At 42.3% G+C, this 20,043-nt stretch overlaps 1 protein-coding gene across 1 annotated transcript; it reads right to left on the bottom strand.

The window, feature by feature from the left end:
• Positions 1-452: 452 nt before the first annotated feature.
• On the bottom strand, positions 453-20,010 carry ern1 (endoplasmic reticulum to nucleus signaling 1). The gene is made up of 22 exons (XM_085784313.1): positions 19,696-20,010; positions 14,177-14,297; positions 11,419-11,452; positions 11,154-11,226; positions 10,339-10,411; positions 9,310-9,432; positions 8,652-8,753; positions 7,959-8,220; positions 7,292-7,370; positions 6,770-6,929; positions 6,349-6,464; positions 6,065-6,259; positions 4,897-5,167; positions 4,706-4,796; positions 4,424-4,613; positions 4,091-4,190; positions 3,773-3,972; positions 3,505-3,652; positions 3,237-3,364; positions 2,648-2,771; positions 1,926-1,993; positions 453-1,831 (listed from the first exon to the last, which is right to left on the bottom strand). Exons 1-22 carry the CDS (start codon positions 19,795-19,797, stop codon positions 1,289-1,291), a joined length of 3,303 nt encoding a protein of 1,100 aa, XP_085640439.1. The 5' UTR covers positions 19,798-20,010; the 3' UTR covers positions 453-1,288.
• Between the last annotated feature and the right edge of the window lie 33 nt (positions 20,011-20,043).

Below are 20,043 nucleotides of genomic sequence, written 5' to 3'. Positions count from 1 at the left end.
AAGATAAAGCAACTGTTAACTGATGAAAATCACTTAGGATAAAATTCAGTCTTGTATAATTCAAGTTCAATCATCAAATATTACACATGCCTTAGACTGCCCTACATACAGAAATGAGTGACATATGCTGAATGCTCATGTTTCAGAGTCTGGCCGGTCTTATGTTCTGAGTGGTGGTGCCCATGTTAAAAGAGCATGTTGCCTTAAACTCTAGTCAACTAGTCAGTTTGGACAGTAGTACTTAACATCTTAAAAACATTGAATATTAAATCCATTAATGTGAGATACTGTAGGCAGCTCAAACAACTGTGAATTGTAGCAATATACATGCAGCAATGTAAATACAACTATTTACTCAGGGAAAAGTAAGACACTTCTTTTAGGAACTGTCTTTATTTGTAGTTCCACATCCCCATTTTGAGATGTGCCAAGATAAATCAACAAACACAGGCTTAGTATAAAAAAATAAAATTTATTGTGCATGTCATTATCTTCACTTTGACACCCTTGAAAGTTATTACACATTAAGCATTCTGCAGCCTGACCTCTAAGCTCATATTTGACTACATAATTACGAGGATAAAATGATCTAATGAATTCAGATGTCACCCTGAACAACACCTTTTGGAACAGTACACTCTTACCGAGTCAGCACGATAGTCTTGATTGACAAAAGAGGAGCAGTCTAGCAGCATTAACTGGAATCAAGCACAATTAGCATAGTCAATTAATAAAGATCTGTAGCCATACAGCACAGTGATATTCTTTTTTTTCTTCCTTTTTTTTTTTTTTTAAAGGCACCTCGGCCACATTAAATGATTCATCAATAATGATCCAAATTCAAATTGAATCAGTCTATACAAAAATATACATACAGTATCTGTGCAGTGAACAGGCTCACTCAGAAATACAACATTGCACAATAAAACTACCCACATGTTCAACAATATACAGACGCTTCCCACAATAGAGGCCAGATATTTTTTTGGGACATACATTTTTTTTGGACATGCCCTTATAAAATAAAATATAAAATCTCTTTCCTCAGCCCGTCATGAAGAAAATGTCCACCAAAACTCTCTTGGACGGTTCCACGGGGGGACATATGAACCAAGTTGAGCAGAAGGCACTTAATCCAGAGGGGTGCAGCTGCTCCGCGTGGCCGTGGATCCCAGGCACTGCAGGCCCGGTCCTCACCAGCTCAAAGCTCAGCAACTGCGTCCCACTTTGTGTCCACTCTTTAAGGCAATGCTCCCGTCTGTGCTGCTGTGGTCCAGCTGACTCCAGTTCACACTGGTTCATTGTCCAGTGCAGGACGATTTGGCAGTGTTTGCATTTCAGTGGATGCAGTTTGCCCAAGAGGAACTGTAGGCGATTCTGGGGCAAATGTGGGGTTCGCCGTGTGACTGTGCATGTCAGTCTGTGTGGACAGCGCTGGCTGAACGGTCTGAACTGGCAAATGTGGAGATACAGGCACAGGCTCATCTGGTGACTTTGAGGCCACTGGTTCAGCAGGTGAAATGTGACACACCTGCACCGGTTGTGACGAATGTGTAGGTTCTTGGGGTTGTGTGTGTGTTGGCGTTTGCTGAGCGCATGGCTCATTTTGTCCTTGTGGCCCCGGTTGCGTGTGCTGGGACTGCGCTCTGGCAAGGTGCTCTACAGTGGAGTAGTAAGGCAGGAAAGGCCTCTCGGGTGCACAGGTCCGCATGGCCAGGTAGGTGTGCATCAGCAGGTGGGGGAAGCGGGAAGTGAAGTATGAGACGAAGTCATCAGGAATAGAGCCCAGAGTCTCCTGGACCTCAGCAGGCAACTCTCGGTAATGGTGTTTCTGTCGGGACAGTCAAACATTCAGTCTTGATAGTCGAAATCTCTTTTAAATCAACACCAAGCACTTCATTATAATGACAAGAAAACTCTCTTACCTTGTTTCTCATTGCACGTAACAGGTCTCTGACCGACCCACCCTTATAGGACCGGAATTTCCGCAGATCTGCCAAAGAAAGAGAGCGAGAAACCCCTTAGCATTAAGTACAGAAGGAATTGCTGATCATTAAGGAAAATGGGACAGTTGAAGAGGAAATCCTGAAAGGATACAGCTGAGTATTTATCTCACGAGATGACTTTGGTAAAATGTTATCAAAAGTATATTAGCCAGTTTTAGTATTTTGTAAATGTAGGAAAAACACAAGTATGCTTTCATACAATGAAGTTACAATAAATGCCCCATCTGTATACCTACATGATAATCTTACATTTATCATTCTGTACTTTTCAACCAAAAATAATTTCTCTAGTCTAGACTATTGCCTTTATTCAATCAATCAACTCTGAAGAAAATCTGAAGAAAAGCACTACCGCTGGTTAGTGGTTTTTAGGTAGGTGCTGATGCAGACAGGAAGCAGCAGACACACATAACCACAATTTGCAATGATTTCTGGTGACAGGATACAGCGTTCAGTGCAGCTATGAATGCCCATCAGGCCTGTAGCTATGCATTTCTTCTAACTAGCTCCAAATTACCCATGTAGTGAACATGAGAGAAATAATACATTTCAAGCTATTCCAGAGTCAGGACCATGTTCCAACAGGTGGCTCCCGGTGCTTGTATTTGATAGGCTGTGAAAGTTTAAGGGCAGCTCAATACCTGTCTGCAGTGGCACTGTGATGTGCTCTCTCCAGTCACCCTTGACAACAGCCCTGCCTCCTCTCTCCAGCTGTCTCACGATTGGTCCGTCCAGCGGTTCCTTTTCTATTCTGTCGCTGACATCCTGTAAGAAGTCACAAATAAATAACAAGTGTGAATTTCAACTAATATGCCGGGCAGATGTTCTGCAGTCTTGTTATCACAAAAAAAAAGACATGAAAGACATTGTGCTGTGCTAGAATTTGAATCATTAATGAGTTCTGTAGGTCAGATTTGTCTCATCAACAAAAGCAGAAGATTTTAACACATTCTCTAAGTATGTAGACTGTCAAACTGAACAGAATCAGCTCCTGACATAATTTAATACAAAACTCTGGCATTTCTGTCCAAATCATTTTACGCACCTATCAACAAAAAATTGCATGCTGAATACCCTTTATACTATTTTGAAGATGCCCGAGTGAGGATATACAGTACACAGGTTCACTAACATCTGGTTTATATAAGCGAAAGGTTAAACAACATCACGGCCAACCTAAAAATATGACCTTTACAATAAGTAGTGAAATTGTCAAGAAGTAATTGCAACCTGAAAGAACTGCAGCTCCTTCTCCAGGCTCCAGAAGAAAGGGTGTTTGAGAACACTCTCAGCTGAAGGCCTCCGGTGAGGCTCCATGCTCAACATCTGCTCTATTAGATCTCTTGCAACAATATCCCCTGTAAAATCATTTTCAAGAAGTCAAATATTTATTTTAACCAACAGATTGCAGGCTTCACATCTGTAGCAAAAATACTTCTAACAACCAATCACAAACTCATATCTGGACTTGATCAGAGGCAGGAAGTGTGGTCCTCACCGTGTTTGTCAGTTTGCAGATGATCGAGGTTGTGTGTGCCCAGTAGGATGTTTGCTTGCCTCTGCAGAGATTTGCCGAAAGGGTGACTGCCCTGAGACACCACGTAGTAAAACACACAACCAGCAGAGAAGATATCAACAGCGCAGGTCTACAAGGGAAAGAAGTAGAAAGTTTAGAAATAGTTAAAGAATTGGATTTAAAACAGAACATTTCACCCAGCGTTTGTATTCAGAATCAAGTTATGTATTCCCCTATTGATCAGACTCACTGGATTGTCTTTGCAGTCCTCACTGAGAACCTCGGGGGCGATCCAGCCCTCGGTGCCTGGCACCCCAGACCTTCTACTGAAGCTGTGGCGGCCTGCTGCTAGTTTCTTACACAAGCCAAAGTCTGAAATCATGGCCCGGACACGACCATGGGCGTTGGGCATGGACACCAGGATGTTGTGGGGTTTCAAGTCTCTGTGGACTGTGAGGATAAAGGGGAGAGGAGAAAAACAAGCCATCAGTTATTTCAGTGGTGTAGCTAAAAGCAACGTGACCAATAGTGCGACATGTGACCTTGTTTTTAAAGATGAATACAATACCTATATTCAGAGAGTGCAGATGGGCTAGTCCTGACATTGTCTGTTGAAGCAGCATAACAGGTTCCAGTCCATGACGGTTGAAGTCTTTTCTCTCCACATACTAGAACATGAACAACAGCCATCAGTGAAGCCCTGACACTGAATTCAATTAGCATGGGAATGTTTTCTTGTAGTGTTTTTTCTGTTCAGTGAATGGTGATAGTAAATTTGGTCTCCTTTCTTTACTTATAGCACAACTCTACATCAATGCCACATCATGCAATCAACCTAATTAACTTTCAACCTTTCCCAGACTTCAAATAAGTGCTTAAATAATGATGAGCCATTTATCACCTCCTGGAGCGAAGCAGCACACAGCTCGATGGCGATATACTGGAACTGACGGTCTCTCTCCGTGCAGAAATAACGGATGACATTTGGATGCTCATCTGACTCCCTCAGCAGCTGAACTTCTCTGTCTGCAAAGCTGAAGCATTCTGGGAGAATCCTCTTCACTGCCACCGGACGGTTGTCAAACTGACCCCTTGTGGAGAAACAACATTGTAATAAAGTCACATTTATTCTGCACTCAACTAACTCTGTATAAGTAGTTGTATACTGGCTGTTCGGACTTACTTGTAGACAATGGTGCCCTCAGCACCATGACCCAAGACCTCTTTGGGATGGAAAGTTATGTTGCCCACACGGACAACACTGGAGTCCTCCTCTGAAAACAGAAATACAGGATTTTAAGTCTTAAGACTTAAGTCTAGAGCAGCCTAAAACCAATCAATGTAAATGTAATCTCCATGTCTCTTTATCCCTACCTCCATCTTCGTGCTCATTGGCCGAACTTCCCAACTCAGACACAGACAGGTTAGAGTGGTTGGAGGCGCGGGGGGTTACGTTGGGGCTGCTGTGGTCTGAGCATTCAGAGCGAGTGCGGGCCACCTCCAGGTAGTCGCTGTCCGGGACCAGTCCCAGCGTCAGACCCACGTCTGCAGAGGGAAACGGCTGCTGCCTCTGGAGCAGCTCCAACCTCTCCTCCATCTGTCTCTGGAACTCCTGGTGCTGCAGCTGCTGCTGCTTGTGGACGCTCTGCGGCAGGAGAGGACACCAAATAACAACTATGACTTTGTGAACTTTTAGTTAACTCTTTGGCTGAACACGTCGGTACTTATTGTTGACTTGAAGCTATTTTAGACTAAAGGTCTTGTTTCTCCCTTTGGACGGAAGCAGGTAAGTAGAATTTAAAGGGGAAGTATACATGTCGGTAGCTTTTTTGCTGTTTTGGTCGCTTTTTTCCTCTACAGAGCTCCCCCTACAGTTTCAGAGTGCATATTTACACTGTCGTAAAAACTTGTAGTAATAGTACCCATTATTGTACTGTATTTAAAGTGGAATTATGCAAGTCTGCTTGCTTTTCCGCGCTGCTCTCAGCCATGTGCATTTGTTTACAAAAACAATACAACTTTATGTCCAAAAAAAAATCAATAAATGGAGCGGTGGATAACGTTACATAACACATACAATGTTACAACGTGTGTGTTTGTGTAGTCTTAACCGTCATAAACAAAAGATTAGGGGTTACAGAGTGCGTTTGTGTCGCGGGGTGCAGAGACGAGAGCTGGGACACCGGGGCGGCGACCGAGTAACTACACTGATGTTGCAAGGTTGATTTTCAGCCTTGAGACGCCAGGTAAAGGCAGAGAGCCTCCGTTCTCACTTGTAATAAGTCACAAGTCATGTACTGTAGTTAACGATCACAATTACTCCAGAACTTTTTAATTAAGGCAAAAATGTAGCATGGCCACGGGAGAAATCCTGCTTAGTTCCTCTTTAAATGTCAGATAAAGAAGTATTCTCTTGAATTTCGATACTTTCCGATACCATTTCTTATGCTTAGGCTTTCACTGCAGGATTAGAATGGGCACCGGTTTACATGCGCCAAGATTCAATAGTAGTAGGTATGTAGGGGGTTGGTATTAGACTTACTTTGGGGTAGGTAATCACAAAGGCCACCCATCCAGCCAGTAAGAAAGTGGAGAAGATGATTGTGGCCATGTCTTTGAGCATCGAGTCCACAGGAGCCTCTGGGCGCATGGTGCGACCACTGGAGCCGGGTTCTTGGATCGATGTTTCAGTCCGAGGAGAAGGGGGGCCGTCATCCATACCACTATCATTCACCTTCTGTGACAAGTTGAGAGGGAGGGGGGGTGAGAAAACCTGTGCAGACGCTTGGATATATCTGTAAACACTTCTGACAATCACACACTGACCTCCTCTACTTTCTTGTCGGTGGTGGGTGGGATGACGTTGCCTTGATTGCGAGGGAAGCTTTCAGGAAACCTCTCCAGGATCTTTGTATGAGCCTCGGGGGGCGTCTCATGATGACCTGAAAAAGTGAACTTTTCAATAACGTGCTTTATCATCACGAACAGCAGAATCTGATCCAAAGACTTGTTGCAGTTGTGATAGTGTATGGCAAGAATACTGTATTATATTGTTTCATTTATATTCAGGACTTCACTTTATCATCCAGCAGGGGGCAGTCTTAGTCTACCAGTCACTTGGAGACCATTCAGGGCCAGCAATGAGAGTCAGCTCTCAGTGATATTCGTTTTTATCAAAGTCTTTCTTAATATCAAACCTCTGTGCATGAGGTGAAAGTAAAGATTCATCCTATAACTGCCTGGTTACCAATTAGGAGTAGATAGTTCCTCATGAAGTTGATGCGGTTCTGTTCTCGAAGTGCAGAATTGAACTTGACACTGGTGCTGGGTGTGATGACACACTCCTTGTCCTCTTCAGTCTCCTGGCTGTCGGGACCCTCCAGCATGGGGAAAGTGCTGCCACGAGGCTGTGGACACATACAAACATGTAAGGAGGAGTTGGGATGAATTCCCTTTCAACTGTGTCACAGGATTACATAAGAAAAAACAATATTTTTCTAGGAGCAGTAAAAAAAAATGACTTCAGCTGGGGCAAGCTATGACACAACTGGAACAGGCAGGATGTATGCCAGCACACTCACTGGCACACCTGGAAAACCACTCACCAAAAGGGAAGAGTAACTGAGAAACCACAAAACAAGGTTGTACATTCACCAAAAAGAGAACGTAAGGGAGTACAAAACTAACAACTTTAAATAAACCTATATGTTTTATGTTTATGTCCAAATGAAAAGGAATGTAAATGAAAATATACAGAAACTGTCCTCACCACCACAGTGACTCCATCATGCACCAGCGAGGGAGAGGCGTACAGACTGGTGGAGTATTTACCCACGTACAGCGTGGCCCTGGAAGAGAACAAGTCAAACAGTCAAACTACTGCTTGTTTAATCGTAGAAATACCTCGCACCAAGTTTCATGTACAACAGTGATACTTCTAAAAAATGAGCAGGGGTATGTCTGTCATTACTCATTTAAAATTCAGAGGAATTTTCATAGTTCTCCATCACATCTCTAAAAAAAAAAGGGCAAAACTTTCACAATCAACCACTGAAAGTCCGCTTTGTCATTTTCAGCACAAGCAGGTGTGAACACAACATATAAAAAGAAAGCTGTAGTTCTGCATAAAACTAGAGCTGAAATCAGCCCCGTTCAACATCCATTTGTTAGATATTATTACATGTCGAGACTCAATCCCCACATTAAGCAATCTAACATTTATCCTGACACTGAAGGTTACAACATGTTTCACTTAACTATTGGCCAATCATTGCTCTCTGAATGGTATTCAAGAGTACAAATAAGATTAAAAACCAAATCTTTTTGAAACATTTAGCTGATCACACACATGAAAAATGATTAAATACTAACAATCATTAAAATAAAGGGCTACAAAAGTAGTGAGGTCAGTCAGTCATCACTCTCAGTCTTCTTACATGAACTTATTCTTGGGTTTCTTCTCTTTGGGAAATGGGTATTTCCACTGGGTGATGCGGCCGACCTCTCCGGACATGAACGTGAGGTACCGCAGGGTTTCCACGGCCACGTTAGTATGCGCAACTTTGCGGAGGCCCTCGCGCTGCCAAATGTACATGGCCACCACCGGAGAGTTGTAGTTCTGAACCCACTGGACGTCTCCAGATTCGTTATCCACAGTAACCACGAGGCCGTCGCCGTTGGACACGAAATGAGCCATCTCTGTGGGCGACCAAAGAGAGGATATGGGATAAGTAAAAGAATGTTATATCAAAATGTAAAAAAGCAAAAAGAAAAGAAAAGATTATGATATGATCTGTATACCACCTACTGCTATAACATGTGATGTCAAAATGTCATAAGTAAAAGAATGTTATATCAAAATGTAAAAAAAAAAAAAGCAAAAAGAAAAGAAAAGAAAAGATTATGATAAAGATTTTTATTCTGTGGGTAATGAGGGCGGGACTAGATAAGCTTTTGCTTCTCCCGCTTTCCCTTTCGGCCATGTGTATTGTATTATTTGAACTAAGATGAAGTGTGATGATGATGATTTAAATTGACATGCCCGAAATAAACAAATTGATTGATTGATTGATAGCACTAGTCTGTCAGAAAGCTCCAAACAAGCCAGAAGAAGTGTGCAGGAGTCTTACTGTATTTGGTGTCATCATCAGGAAGGGTCGAGGCGTAGTCAGAATAGGTGGCATTCCAGCGCAGCTCCCTGCTCTTGGTGTCATACATGGTGATGGTGTACTCTAACAGGGAGATACAACAACAGCAACTTATCCACACAGGGAAACAAAAAAGATAGTAGTACTCCTTTCCTTTCCTTTCCTTTCCTTTCCTTTCCTTTCCTTGCATAACGTACACAAAAGCCAGGCTTGAGTATCCATTTCTGGAGGTAAATGCAAAGGGGTGTTCAATTTCTTCTGCTCCAAAAGGTGTGATTCAAAGAACACAATATGTGGGGATACTGTGATACAAAATCCAGCCTATAACCTGTTGGGTGACAAAGTGAGTTTGACTTGACACCAAGTCACGTTGAACAAAGTATTCAATGTGCAGGGCTACAATTACCATTCCACCTTTTTTAGACTTTAAGTGCTACAGGGACAGATCAGGAGCTGGCGGTTGTAATGAGGGTGGGGCAGGGGTAGTAATAGGATGAGTGGGAGGTAAATACGGGTTTGCCACAGTCTTTAGCAAACGAGACAAATAAACCTGTTGACTGGACGGATTAAAATAACAATTGATTGGGATGGGTTGAAAAAAAAAAGAGCCGAACTTGTGTGTCTTGATTTTTGTTTTTACCTGTGCGTCCAAGATAAAGAAGAGATGACGAGGGACACAGCATCTCAGCAAAGGAGGAGGTCAGGGTCTGCTGTTTCTCACCAGTCAGTAGGTCCACCACATACCACAAGTCCTGCTTCTTACCTGTTTATGATCACAGAGATGGATACACACAGAAAAAGTGAGCTCCTTCTGCCATGAATACAGCATTTATATTGTTCGTTGCAAACGTTCAACTATTTCAGTTTCATAATGTTATCAATTCTGTCTCTACATACTGTTTTTGTATTGCTGCTACATTTGTCCACTCCTCATGCACACCATATACAAATCAACAATCCAACGAACCCTTTGAGATATATTTTGCCCAGAAGGAGCACAGTGTGCAAGCCCAGTCGAGCAAAAGAACAAGCAGCCATTTAACCATTACAACCATGGCTGTTGTCGTTCTATAATTAATGGAGCAGCCCTATGGTATCTTTGTGCTGCCACCTCTCCTGTTATGTCAGTGGGAGGAGAGGCAATAACAGCTTAACCATGAATCATTGTAGATGAATTAAGAAATCATAAATTAGGACACGCACTCTTTGATTCAAAAGGAGGACAGATTGAGAGTAACATGCGAGACTTGAAGCCCGTAGCATTTTCAGACCTTTGCATCTGTAATATACTTTGTACTGGCAGCAGAGTCGGTTAAATGAAAACAAAAGCTTCACTGATAATGACTGTGGGGAGGCAAATGTCACTTGCTTCCCTTTTAAACAATGACACAGTTACTATCCTCTGCCAGCCGTTGTAAATTCAAAAGGGCACGGCCTACCGCCACAGGTTTACGTGGAAAAGAAAGGTACTGTAACATATTCCAGTCCAGATAACACCTGCTCATTTAGGTGAGCTGGGACATAGATTGCACACTCTTATGGGTATGGAAAATCATGAGAACAATTCAGTTCAATCTCATGGTCAAATAGTTCAAATGCAAGTGTTCAGTAATACAAGAGCAATGTGTGAAGTCAAGAGGCTTTGTCTGTATTTGAGAACAGGCCTTACCCATGTAAAGGATCCCATCAGAACTGCGACAGGGAGACGCTTGGACCAACTCAGGGATAGTGAAAGGCAATTTCTGTTTGAGAACAATGAATCAACATTAGCCATACGTGACATTCTGTGTGTCTTACATATACAGGGTATATACAGGAATCTTGAAGTTCATTTTAAAACCTTTTTAAGACTTTTTCCAAGACCTTCTCAATATTTTTCAATACCTCACCGCCACTTCAAGCTGTAACACTCAGTGACACTTTTAATGTAACAGTTTTAGTTTGTGATAAAGACTATATAGACCACTATGATACAACAGAATTCAAAATAGGCTAGGATAATAAATAAAAGGCAAAGTTTATTAAAACAAATTTAAAAAAACATTGCTCCACTCTCAAAAAACAAAAACAACAATCTTCTTTTCTTTTTTTATGTACTGGTTCATCTTTGTTTTTTAATAAAATGAATAAATTCAAACACTTTTACAATGTTTTTTAGGACTCAAACTCTTGGACAGCTAATTCAGAAAAAAATACCTTCAAAATGTAAGACTTTATAAAGTCGTGAAAAGACTTTTTAATACTTTTTAAGGGTCTTAATTTTCCAAAAATTGATTTATCACCTTTTAATACTTTTCAAGACCCCACGGATACCCTGATATATGTGTAGGTTCAGAATGAGGTTGAATTAGTGACTGACATACACATATGTCATGAGAGGATGTGTTTTTCTTTCTCTAGAACAGGGAACTGAAGTTCCCCTGAGTGTTTCTTACTAAAAAAAGAGGGGAGATCTGAATTTGTGATTTAGTTATTTCCTCTTACTGTGAGGCCTTCGTTGTTCTTCCTTCCCAGAGAGTACAGGCTGCCATCATTTGGGTCAGGCAGAAAAGCTGGTCTGGTGGAAAGAGTGAAGAAGAAACAGCATCACATCTCGTGTCTGGCAGATGGACATTAATAAAGCAAGTAGCCTGGCTGGCAGACAGAACCAGCCCAACAGGTCTGCACTCATCTCCTTTTCTTACAAGTGTAACACATAAGAATAGACAACGCGTGTTCTCATGCAGAAAAAACAGTCAATGGTACGTACTCTGCCAAGTGGGTAGGGACCTGAAGAACTGGATCTGTGAGGAGCAGAAAGGAGAGATGTAAGTCAAGATAGACAAGAATATTAACAAAGAATGAAAACTGTGGCTATTAGCCGTTGTGAAAGAGAATGACATGAAGACCGGTGACATTCAACCACGCGGGACACGAAGTCCAAGTGAAAACAGATTCCTCGTGGCAAACATGAAAGGCAAACAGACATTTTAAGCTAACGGCGTTCTGTGAATAAGTCAAACATGCAAAAATCATGGGAACAAAAAAAAAAAGATTGTTTCAAGAGATCAGATAGTCACACAGGTTCTTAGAGGAAACTATTATTTACACTTAGTATTAGTACAACAGACTCAAAAAAGCAGGAGCCACATTTGACTATTATCAAGCTACAGTAAAATATATATATATATATATCTTTGATCAGATTTAAATATCGGAGATGGCAGTTGAAGCAAAGAGCATTGCAACATTTATACATCTCCCGTCTGAAATGGCCTAAAGGGACTGATGATTAACAGAACATCATGTTTTTGCATATTTAAGCCCATTTACTAAATGTTTCATACATTTCATTGCCTCCCATTTTCCTCCCAAGTGCACCAGAAAATAAAATGATTCTACCCTCTGGGCAGCTATTAGCCCCCATTCACCAGAGAATGACACACAATTTGAAACTTTTAGAGATTAATCATTATCAAGTCATATTTACTTTTTTTGGCAAAGCCACATTACTTCTGTGTTGTGTGGGAAGTGCAGGCTCTTTTTTTTTTACGAGTTCATACTTTACTTTCACTGTGATTATGATCCAGTGCATTATGACTGTACTAGATTACAACTACAATCATGTTTATGGTCTCTGCAAGTTGATTGCCATACTATGTGGCACGAATAACAACTACTAGCTACCTGGGGAAGGGGGGTCAGTCATTATGTACAAGTTTAAATGACCAGTGTGGTTCTTTAAGCTGAAGAAAGATAAAATAATATGTGTCTTTGAGCTTCGGGGTTAAAACATCAAGCCCAAACCCTCATTGCTACTTGACAAACACACACCTCCCTGCAGTGTGAACATACAGGGCGTGGGCCAGATGCTGCCAAACTCCGTGGGGGTGCCTGTAGGGGTCAACAACAGCAAGTAGTGGTGGTGGTGGGGAGGTTATCTTAGGTTGGTCAATGACTGTTGTGCTTGCCAAGAATCTACATTCATTAAATGTAATTGCAGGGGTCGCTCCTACAAAACAATGGTTTTGGGCGCTGCATAGGAAGATGTTGAGCCTGGGCGGCTGAAACACAAACACAACGCCAGTGGGAGTGACGAGCAAACAGTGGGAGCACATGCGTGTTGGCTGAGCTGTACTGTCTGGATGCAGGGAGAAGATTTCTGCTTCCCCCTCATTATGTGGGTGTATAGTTGCCTGACTGGAGCACAACAACAGGTGTGTGCAAAGCCTGGTCCGGCAACGGTCAAATTTATATTCAATAGCTCTTCCAGTAAAACAGATGATGCGGAGGAGCAGTTTAAGCCTCTGACTATTAATGATTTGGGCATTGGCCGGACATAACCAGGGCTTGTAGCCTTAAACCACTTTAGTCAACCACAATTTATTTTATGGAGGGTGGAAAATGTGAGCATATACTAGTACATGTAAGACAGGACGAATCTGCAAGGTGTCTTCTGGGGGAGATAAACTTCCAGAAACAACACTCGATGTGTAGCCTGTTTAAGCACATGTTTTCCAGTAACCCGTCAGTCTATAGCATGTGTCTACTTAAACATGGTAACCACAGTACATGCGTGTGTGTGCAGGTGACACTACAGCAAAACTGCTTACCCTTGCCCACTCTGACCTTGATTACAGGCTGTATTTGCCCCTTTCTCGGTTAATGATTACCAAGTTTCCATGCCTAGCAACATCTCGCAGCTTTTCCTACAAGTACAGCCTAAACACAAGATGTAATGTGTTTGAACAACACGCATTATAGTTAAACATGAAGCTTGTTTTGGTTCTACACATGTCATGATTAAAAATATAGGTCTGAATTACTCCATGGTGGTGGAAACAACAGTAATGATGTAGGTTTAATTCTATAGTGTCATGTTTTCGAGTGGTTTGCTTTAAAAATGTTGGTTTTTAAATCAGTTATCACAAACATTGTTTGTACATATAAAAATGTACCAATTTGAAATACCTTAAAATATTGATTTTTTTTGAAATTCTACTAACCCCACATAAAAAAACTTGGCAAAAGCTATGGTTCAAAAATAAATGAATGACTAAAATAAAAATAAAAACACTGGACAGTGTACAATTAGAGTGTGTTACTGAAGGACTACAACTGCTGCGGCTCAAACCTGCTGGAACTCACTAAAAATCACTAGGTGGTGTAAAATGCCTATTAGCATATTCATGATGTGTCTGTGTCGTATTTACACTCTGCCTAATGTCAGCCGGCTTCAGTCCATTATCAGTCTGCTACTTTGTCTGTGTTCAGATACACTCACACAGCAGAACTAGCAACTGTCCTATAAAAAGTAGCTACGGTTTGTCTGAAAAGTCAGACATGTCCAAATCACGATGGTGCAACGTCCATCATGAGCCTCCCCTCTCACATTCAGGGATGTATTGCCGAGTCCTGGTGGCAGCAACACAAAAGCGCCTTGTTGTTGCAGATGTAACCTGAATAAGAAACCACACCTCGAGCCAGGCACACAAACAAAAACTTGACTTGCAGTCTTCTCCTCTTACCTTCTTTCAGAGTCCATTTGATGGAGCCTGATTTCTTGCTAACAGCGTGCAGGTTTCCATCCAGGGTGGACACAAAGAGCAGGCTTTCAGGGAGAGAAACCGTGCCAGCATTGCAAAACCCCTGGAGAAACACAATGCAATAAAATAAATAAATAAGTGCATAAAACCAAGGAGATGTGCTGTAAAAACACATCTCGACTCATTGCTAAAAACATCAGTATAACATATATATTATATTATACCTGTAAATGAGCACGTGTTCAGACATTGCTAAGCAGACATGAGTGAGCATGCATGTTCCCTCTTACATCTAGACATTAGGTTCAAATGTGTGGACTTGCATCAGGGTTGTGAATAATGACTTCAGCAACTCGGGCATTAGTTATCTTCACACACACCTGGACCGACCATTACCAATATGTTGAAATCAGAGTGTGGCATTGAAATTATCCACGCAGCGGCTCTAATATAAAGAAATCTGGCAGAGGATGATCCACTATGTGCCAGAATTGACAGGATTGTAAAGAGAGAAGCCTGGTTTCATCATCATCATCATCACCCTGGTACAGTAGTTAGCCTTTTTCTGGAAGCAGCGTGCTACCTTGGCCTTGAAAAAAAATCAATGAACTGAAAGTGAGTGCCTTACACAGCATATACCACAAGGCTTTTTTTTTAATTTTGCAATGAACTGAGTCAACTTCCCTATAAATTGTGGGCTGCTATAACTCAGAAATATGTGAAAAATAACCAGACATGACTGGTTCAGTATATGACAGAAGTAAACAGTGCACCGGACAAACAATACACCCACACTTACCAGAGAAATGGAAAACCAAACAAAAGATAATCCGGTGAAAACAACTGAACCCAAAAACCACTACGCTACAGCTACGTGACCTGGCCTCATGACTTGTCTTACGCCAGAATTAACAACGTTGTGGCGTGGTGGGTAACGTGTGCTGCGCTCCGCTCCGCTCTGCTCACCCACTATGGAATTCAAAAAACGCTGCTGCTCTTGATAACCAGAGCTGTACAGGGCTTCTTATGGTTTTTGGCAGCGGCTGTGCAGGAAGAGGTCCGGTGGGGGAGTTCGAGTGCTGCGACTGCCCGCTAAACCAGAGAGGATCACATGAACTCAGACTGACCAGTTCTTTTACTTCTTCATCAAAAAAGAGACAAAGAACTTTTCCACCTGTGCTTTTCTGAACCAATTTCCTACTGGGTTATCCCACAGGGTATGAAGTCAGCTCGGGAATGAAAAAAACCTGGAGCCCCACTAAAATTGCCATCTTTTACCACAGGAGTCCTAGAAAGTCTCTGCTGAACCATAGAGGTATTGATCAACATCCCTGACTAATCCCCCTGAACAGGACCCATGGGGACAGTGCAAATAGCCCCTACATATAATGGAGATTACCAGTTTATAATTACCAACACACTCCTCTCAGCATTAAGCCATTTTTGAGGAGATAAGGAGGAAGGGTGGTTGAAGTACGCCAGACGCAAACCAACACAAACCAACACAGCTATTAAGTCAGGCCTCAGCATGTGGCGGGGTGAGCAAATGCAATCACCATCGCTCAGGGTGGCTCCTCTTAGTCACACAGCATGCATTTCCTGGCAAAACCCAAGAACTCTGACCAGCACCAGACAGTCTGAGAGGAGCGAGTGGGCATTTTTACAATGCTTACTTCTTTCCCTCTGCCTGTTCTTCATCATAAATGTGGGAAAATAGTAATACAAGCAAGTTATAACTGGACAAACAGACACAGAGGAGGTCAAAACAACCCCATAAACTGAAAGTTTCATAGAGAGAGAAACCGAGTGCTTCCACATTTGCCTACAGAACCCCTGCTGTAATCTCACATGCACAACAAGCATTTGAGTCAATACAGTGCTGTGCACCTGTGTCTGTTCCCACTGGGCTGTCCACATACTCACGAGCACAAGTGCACCGGGAGAATCATAACCGATCTGTTTTTCAGCCCCACATAACCTCTGTCAGGGGCTCTTGGTTTCGCAAGCAAATAACTGTCTGAACATCTGTTGGTCTCCTAGTCTTCTTGGGTGGATGGATGCTGCCTGACATTCAGCCACATGGTGAATATGCTACAGTGTTAAGGCCTCTGGGACACTGGGATTAAAATGCCCCGCTGCACAGAGTGACCGAGGTGAGTTATAAGGCTTAATAGAAGAAAAATCAGGGCATTCCCTCTCATTTCCTTATTCTGTGTCGATGTCGAACACAGAACTGGTTTAGGTGTTGCGTAAGTGAGTTACATAATAAGAACAGAACTGGGCGAAACCAAAAATCTTGGCAGGTTCCGAGGTCTTCACTTTTCCTTCTGCAATGAGGCTAGACATCGCTTTAAGGAACGCAGACTACTACAATGCTCATGATATCACTGGCAGCAGGCCTGCAGTGTCACAGGGCTTCACGGACTTTTGCATGGCAGACCAACCAGAACAAAAGGACTGACTGTAACTGGCAGCTTTCCCATCGAGTGAACACAAGCTCTTCAGCAGGAACCCTTGGAGCATTGCAGTTTAGGCAAAAGCTATATAAAAAAAAGGAAATCACTTATCCTAGAAGAAAGAACAGCTGGGTAAATACGAGAGACACTGGGACTCTTGATAGAGGAGATGAGAAAGGTAAAGAGTTCATTTGCACTGGCTGATATTCATTAAAAAGACTAGGTACGCGGTATTTACAAATAAGCCCGACACGGTTCACATAGCTGCATTGCATCCTAAAGAAAAACAGGTTTCTGAGGAGCAACTTTTCACAGGTGTTGTCATTTTTGAACATCAGATCACAGTGAAACTCAATAAGCAACAAGTGTCTGTATTGCATATGATCAGGTGAACTGATGGTCTTATCCAGACTGTCTGTGGCAGTCAGAGATGCAGCAGGGGAGGAGGAGGCAAATCCAAAATCTTTCAGGCTTGTGCAGCTTATGTTCAGAAACAGGAAACAGTCAATTGGTGATCTGTATCAGATTCAGAGACTAAACTAGTCACATCATGCCATAAAAGTCCTGGCAACAGTGTATGTAAGAGACAAAATCCTCATAATTCTAGGTGAGACTGATAATGATAGAAAGATCTTCTAGTCGTGACTTTATGGTGCATTAACTGGGCCAAAATTAACTGTTGCTTAATTTCTGCCGTAAACACTCCACCGACGGCTCGTCTGCAGCAATCAGCAGCGTTTGCAGCTTCCTTTGGTACAGACACAGGAACCAAGAAATACTCATCACCTCTGAAGTGTAGCAACAACTTTTAAATATGTTAACAAAGGTCAACAAAAGAATTCCTCTTAAGCAAATGAGCAAACATGAGCAACGAGGCATTCATCAGCCCTATGATCAATGAGTCTAAAAGCCTTGCATACTGTAAAAGAGGCCACCTGATGTTTCCTTTTCAGGTCTGTCTGTGTAAAGACAACAGTGTTTTGTTTTCTTCAGAGTGTCATCAGGCAAAGGGTCTGTGTGATTGCTCAATGTGCTTCACGTTTTAAAAAGTTGAGAAGAGATCAGTGGAGGGACATTTGGCAACCGCCCTTGTCAACACAGTCACTATCAGTTGTTCTCTGCGTGGTGTTGCTTCAGTGAGTAGGATGTCACGTGTTGGCCCTCGTTCAGGCACACACAGCCAATCTACTGTCGTATGTGTGATAAGATAGGCTAAGATCACAACTTTTTCATGAAACTAAATGATCATTTCTCAATCAATCTGAAGCTAAAAAATGACAGAAGTCAAATATGTCCACAGGGATGAAAGATCAAACCACAGCGGAGTGTACAAACTTATCTTTAATTGGGTATAATATTATTCAAACTATTGGTATTGTTATGAAGAGCCTACAGTTGTGTGAAGAAGGGCATGAGAGGAAAAACATTTCAGTCACGGCCATTTCTCCTTCAAATGGAAAAACAGATTGCTTTAAAGTAGCTCAACTGTCAAGAGAAGAGACAGCGTAAAGAGAAACATAATGACTCCTCTAATGGTACTACTACTAACTTCTTCCACTTGTATCTCTATTTTTCTCACTCTTGTGTCACTATCTATAGATAGCTGATCATTTGTCACCCCCCCCCCTCCCACCCCACCAACAGACTATCTAACAGGCTAAGAGAGAAGAACCCGAGACATGATAGGGGATTATAAGGCTGCTTTAATCTGTTGCTTAGCTCAAGTGCTTTACTAGCTAATGGGGTCTGCCTCAAGTCTTTCTAAGGATCTGGCTCGGTTTCAGAAAGTAAACTAGCTCACTTCTGCACCAGCCACAAACTCTGTGGAATCCGTTCTCTTTTCACTCAGTTTGAAAGGTAAAAAAAACCACATCACTCAGCATTTTGCACAGAAACACAGATGTCTGTGTGTGTGTGTGTGGTGGCACCGGCATGGCACAGTTTGGACATGATTTAATCAACCAGACCACAACAACTCCCTGCATTGACATGGAGCTTCTGAAATTAAAGACTAGAGAAGGTGCACACACTAACACACAGACACACACACACACAGTATCGGAGAGAGGGCTTTCAGGATGTAAAAAAAAATAAATAAGTGTGGATGATAGGTACTAGTTAAAAAAAAAACTACATCAGACATCAACAAAGAGCACAATCTTCTTGCCCTGCACCTCTGTGTTTACTATTTGATCTACACGTGTCTGAGATAGTGAAGCCCAACACCAAAGACCTCTGTTAATATCAACACCACTCATCACGTTGTTCTGTCTGGTTTGCCACCTTTGCAACACGCACTATACAAGCTCTAACATACTAAATGTTTATCTCAAGAGCTGCTGCATCTGCTGCATCTGCTGCTGCAAGCACAGGATGTGTGTTCAGACTTGTGAAATGATAAGGAGTTTGGTTAACATCCCAATAGTAGAAGTGTATTAGCATGTCAACAAACCCTCACAGCATCAGCAGCACCTCGCTATGTGTGTAAGGCTGGTTTCACTGCTAATAACAAAATGGCTTGTTCTTAAATCGACTAGTTTGCTGATATGATTATGAGATAATTGGAGTGGGTGGTGATTAAAATTAAAACACGAATCTGGCACCTAAACCAAAACAATACACTACTAACATATGGTGGGGCATTTACCCACCGACCCACTCACAGATGTATTTATTAAAAGTCCATTTGCTAAAGTTGCTCAGAAAAAGAGTGGAAAATATCCCAGTTCCTACAACAACAGTGGTAAAAAGTCAATAACAATATATGAGAAACCTATAAAGATCAATGCTTTTAGCAGCAGACCGGCTAATGTTAACGTTAGCCCACTTCTGTCATGACAAGTCAACACCACGCAGCAGCACACACACAGACCAACATTAAAAAACGTCCACTCAATGATATATATATTTTTTAGCTCGTACATATGTCTGTGAAGCAAGAAAAGCATGAAACCTATGTTAAAGTTAAAGGTGCGGGTAACTAAGCAACTCTGAGCTACTGTTGTCAGTAAGTTAAGCTAGCTTATCCAGCTAGCCCTGTCTTACCTTTTGTGGGAAAGCAGCGCAGCAAAGCAGCGCCAGGATGCAGCACCACCACCACCACACCAGGGCCCGGCGGCGGCTGCTGCTGCTCGGCGTCCAGTCCATGATTTGTGGGTCTCAAACCGGGGTAGACAGTCGGTCCGGTCGGCCGTCGGCTACATAGAAAACACGATTTGTCTCACAGGCTGACGTTACGAAATCTTTTATCGACGTGGTTGTTGTAACGTTGTGAACGGCATTGATCCGGTGGCGGTGGACAGGGACAGACACAGACTCACGGCGTTGGTTTAGCTCAGCTTCTTCTTCCTGGAATGAAAATCGTGGGGGTTGGACTTTGGGATAGATATCCAA

The sequence above is a fragment of the Trachurus japonicus genome, chromosome 8, assembly GCF_045865225.1.
Source record: "Trachurus japonicus isolate A0001 chromosome 8, Traja_1.0".
NCBI classification, from domain to species: domain Eukaryota; kingdom Metazoa; phylum Chordata; class Actinopteri; order Carangiformes; family Carangidae; genus Trachurus; species Trachurus japonicus.
Note: the sequence above shows the minus strand (reverse complement) of the source record. Positions and strands in the feature narration are given on the sequence as shown.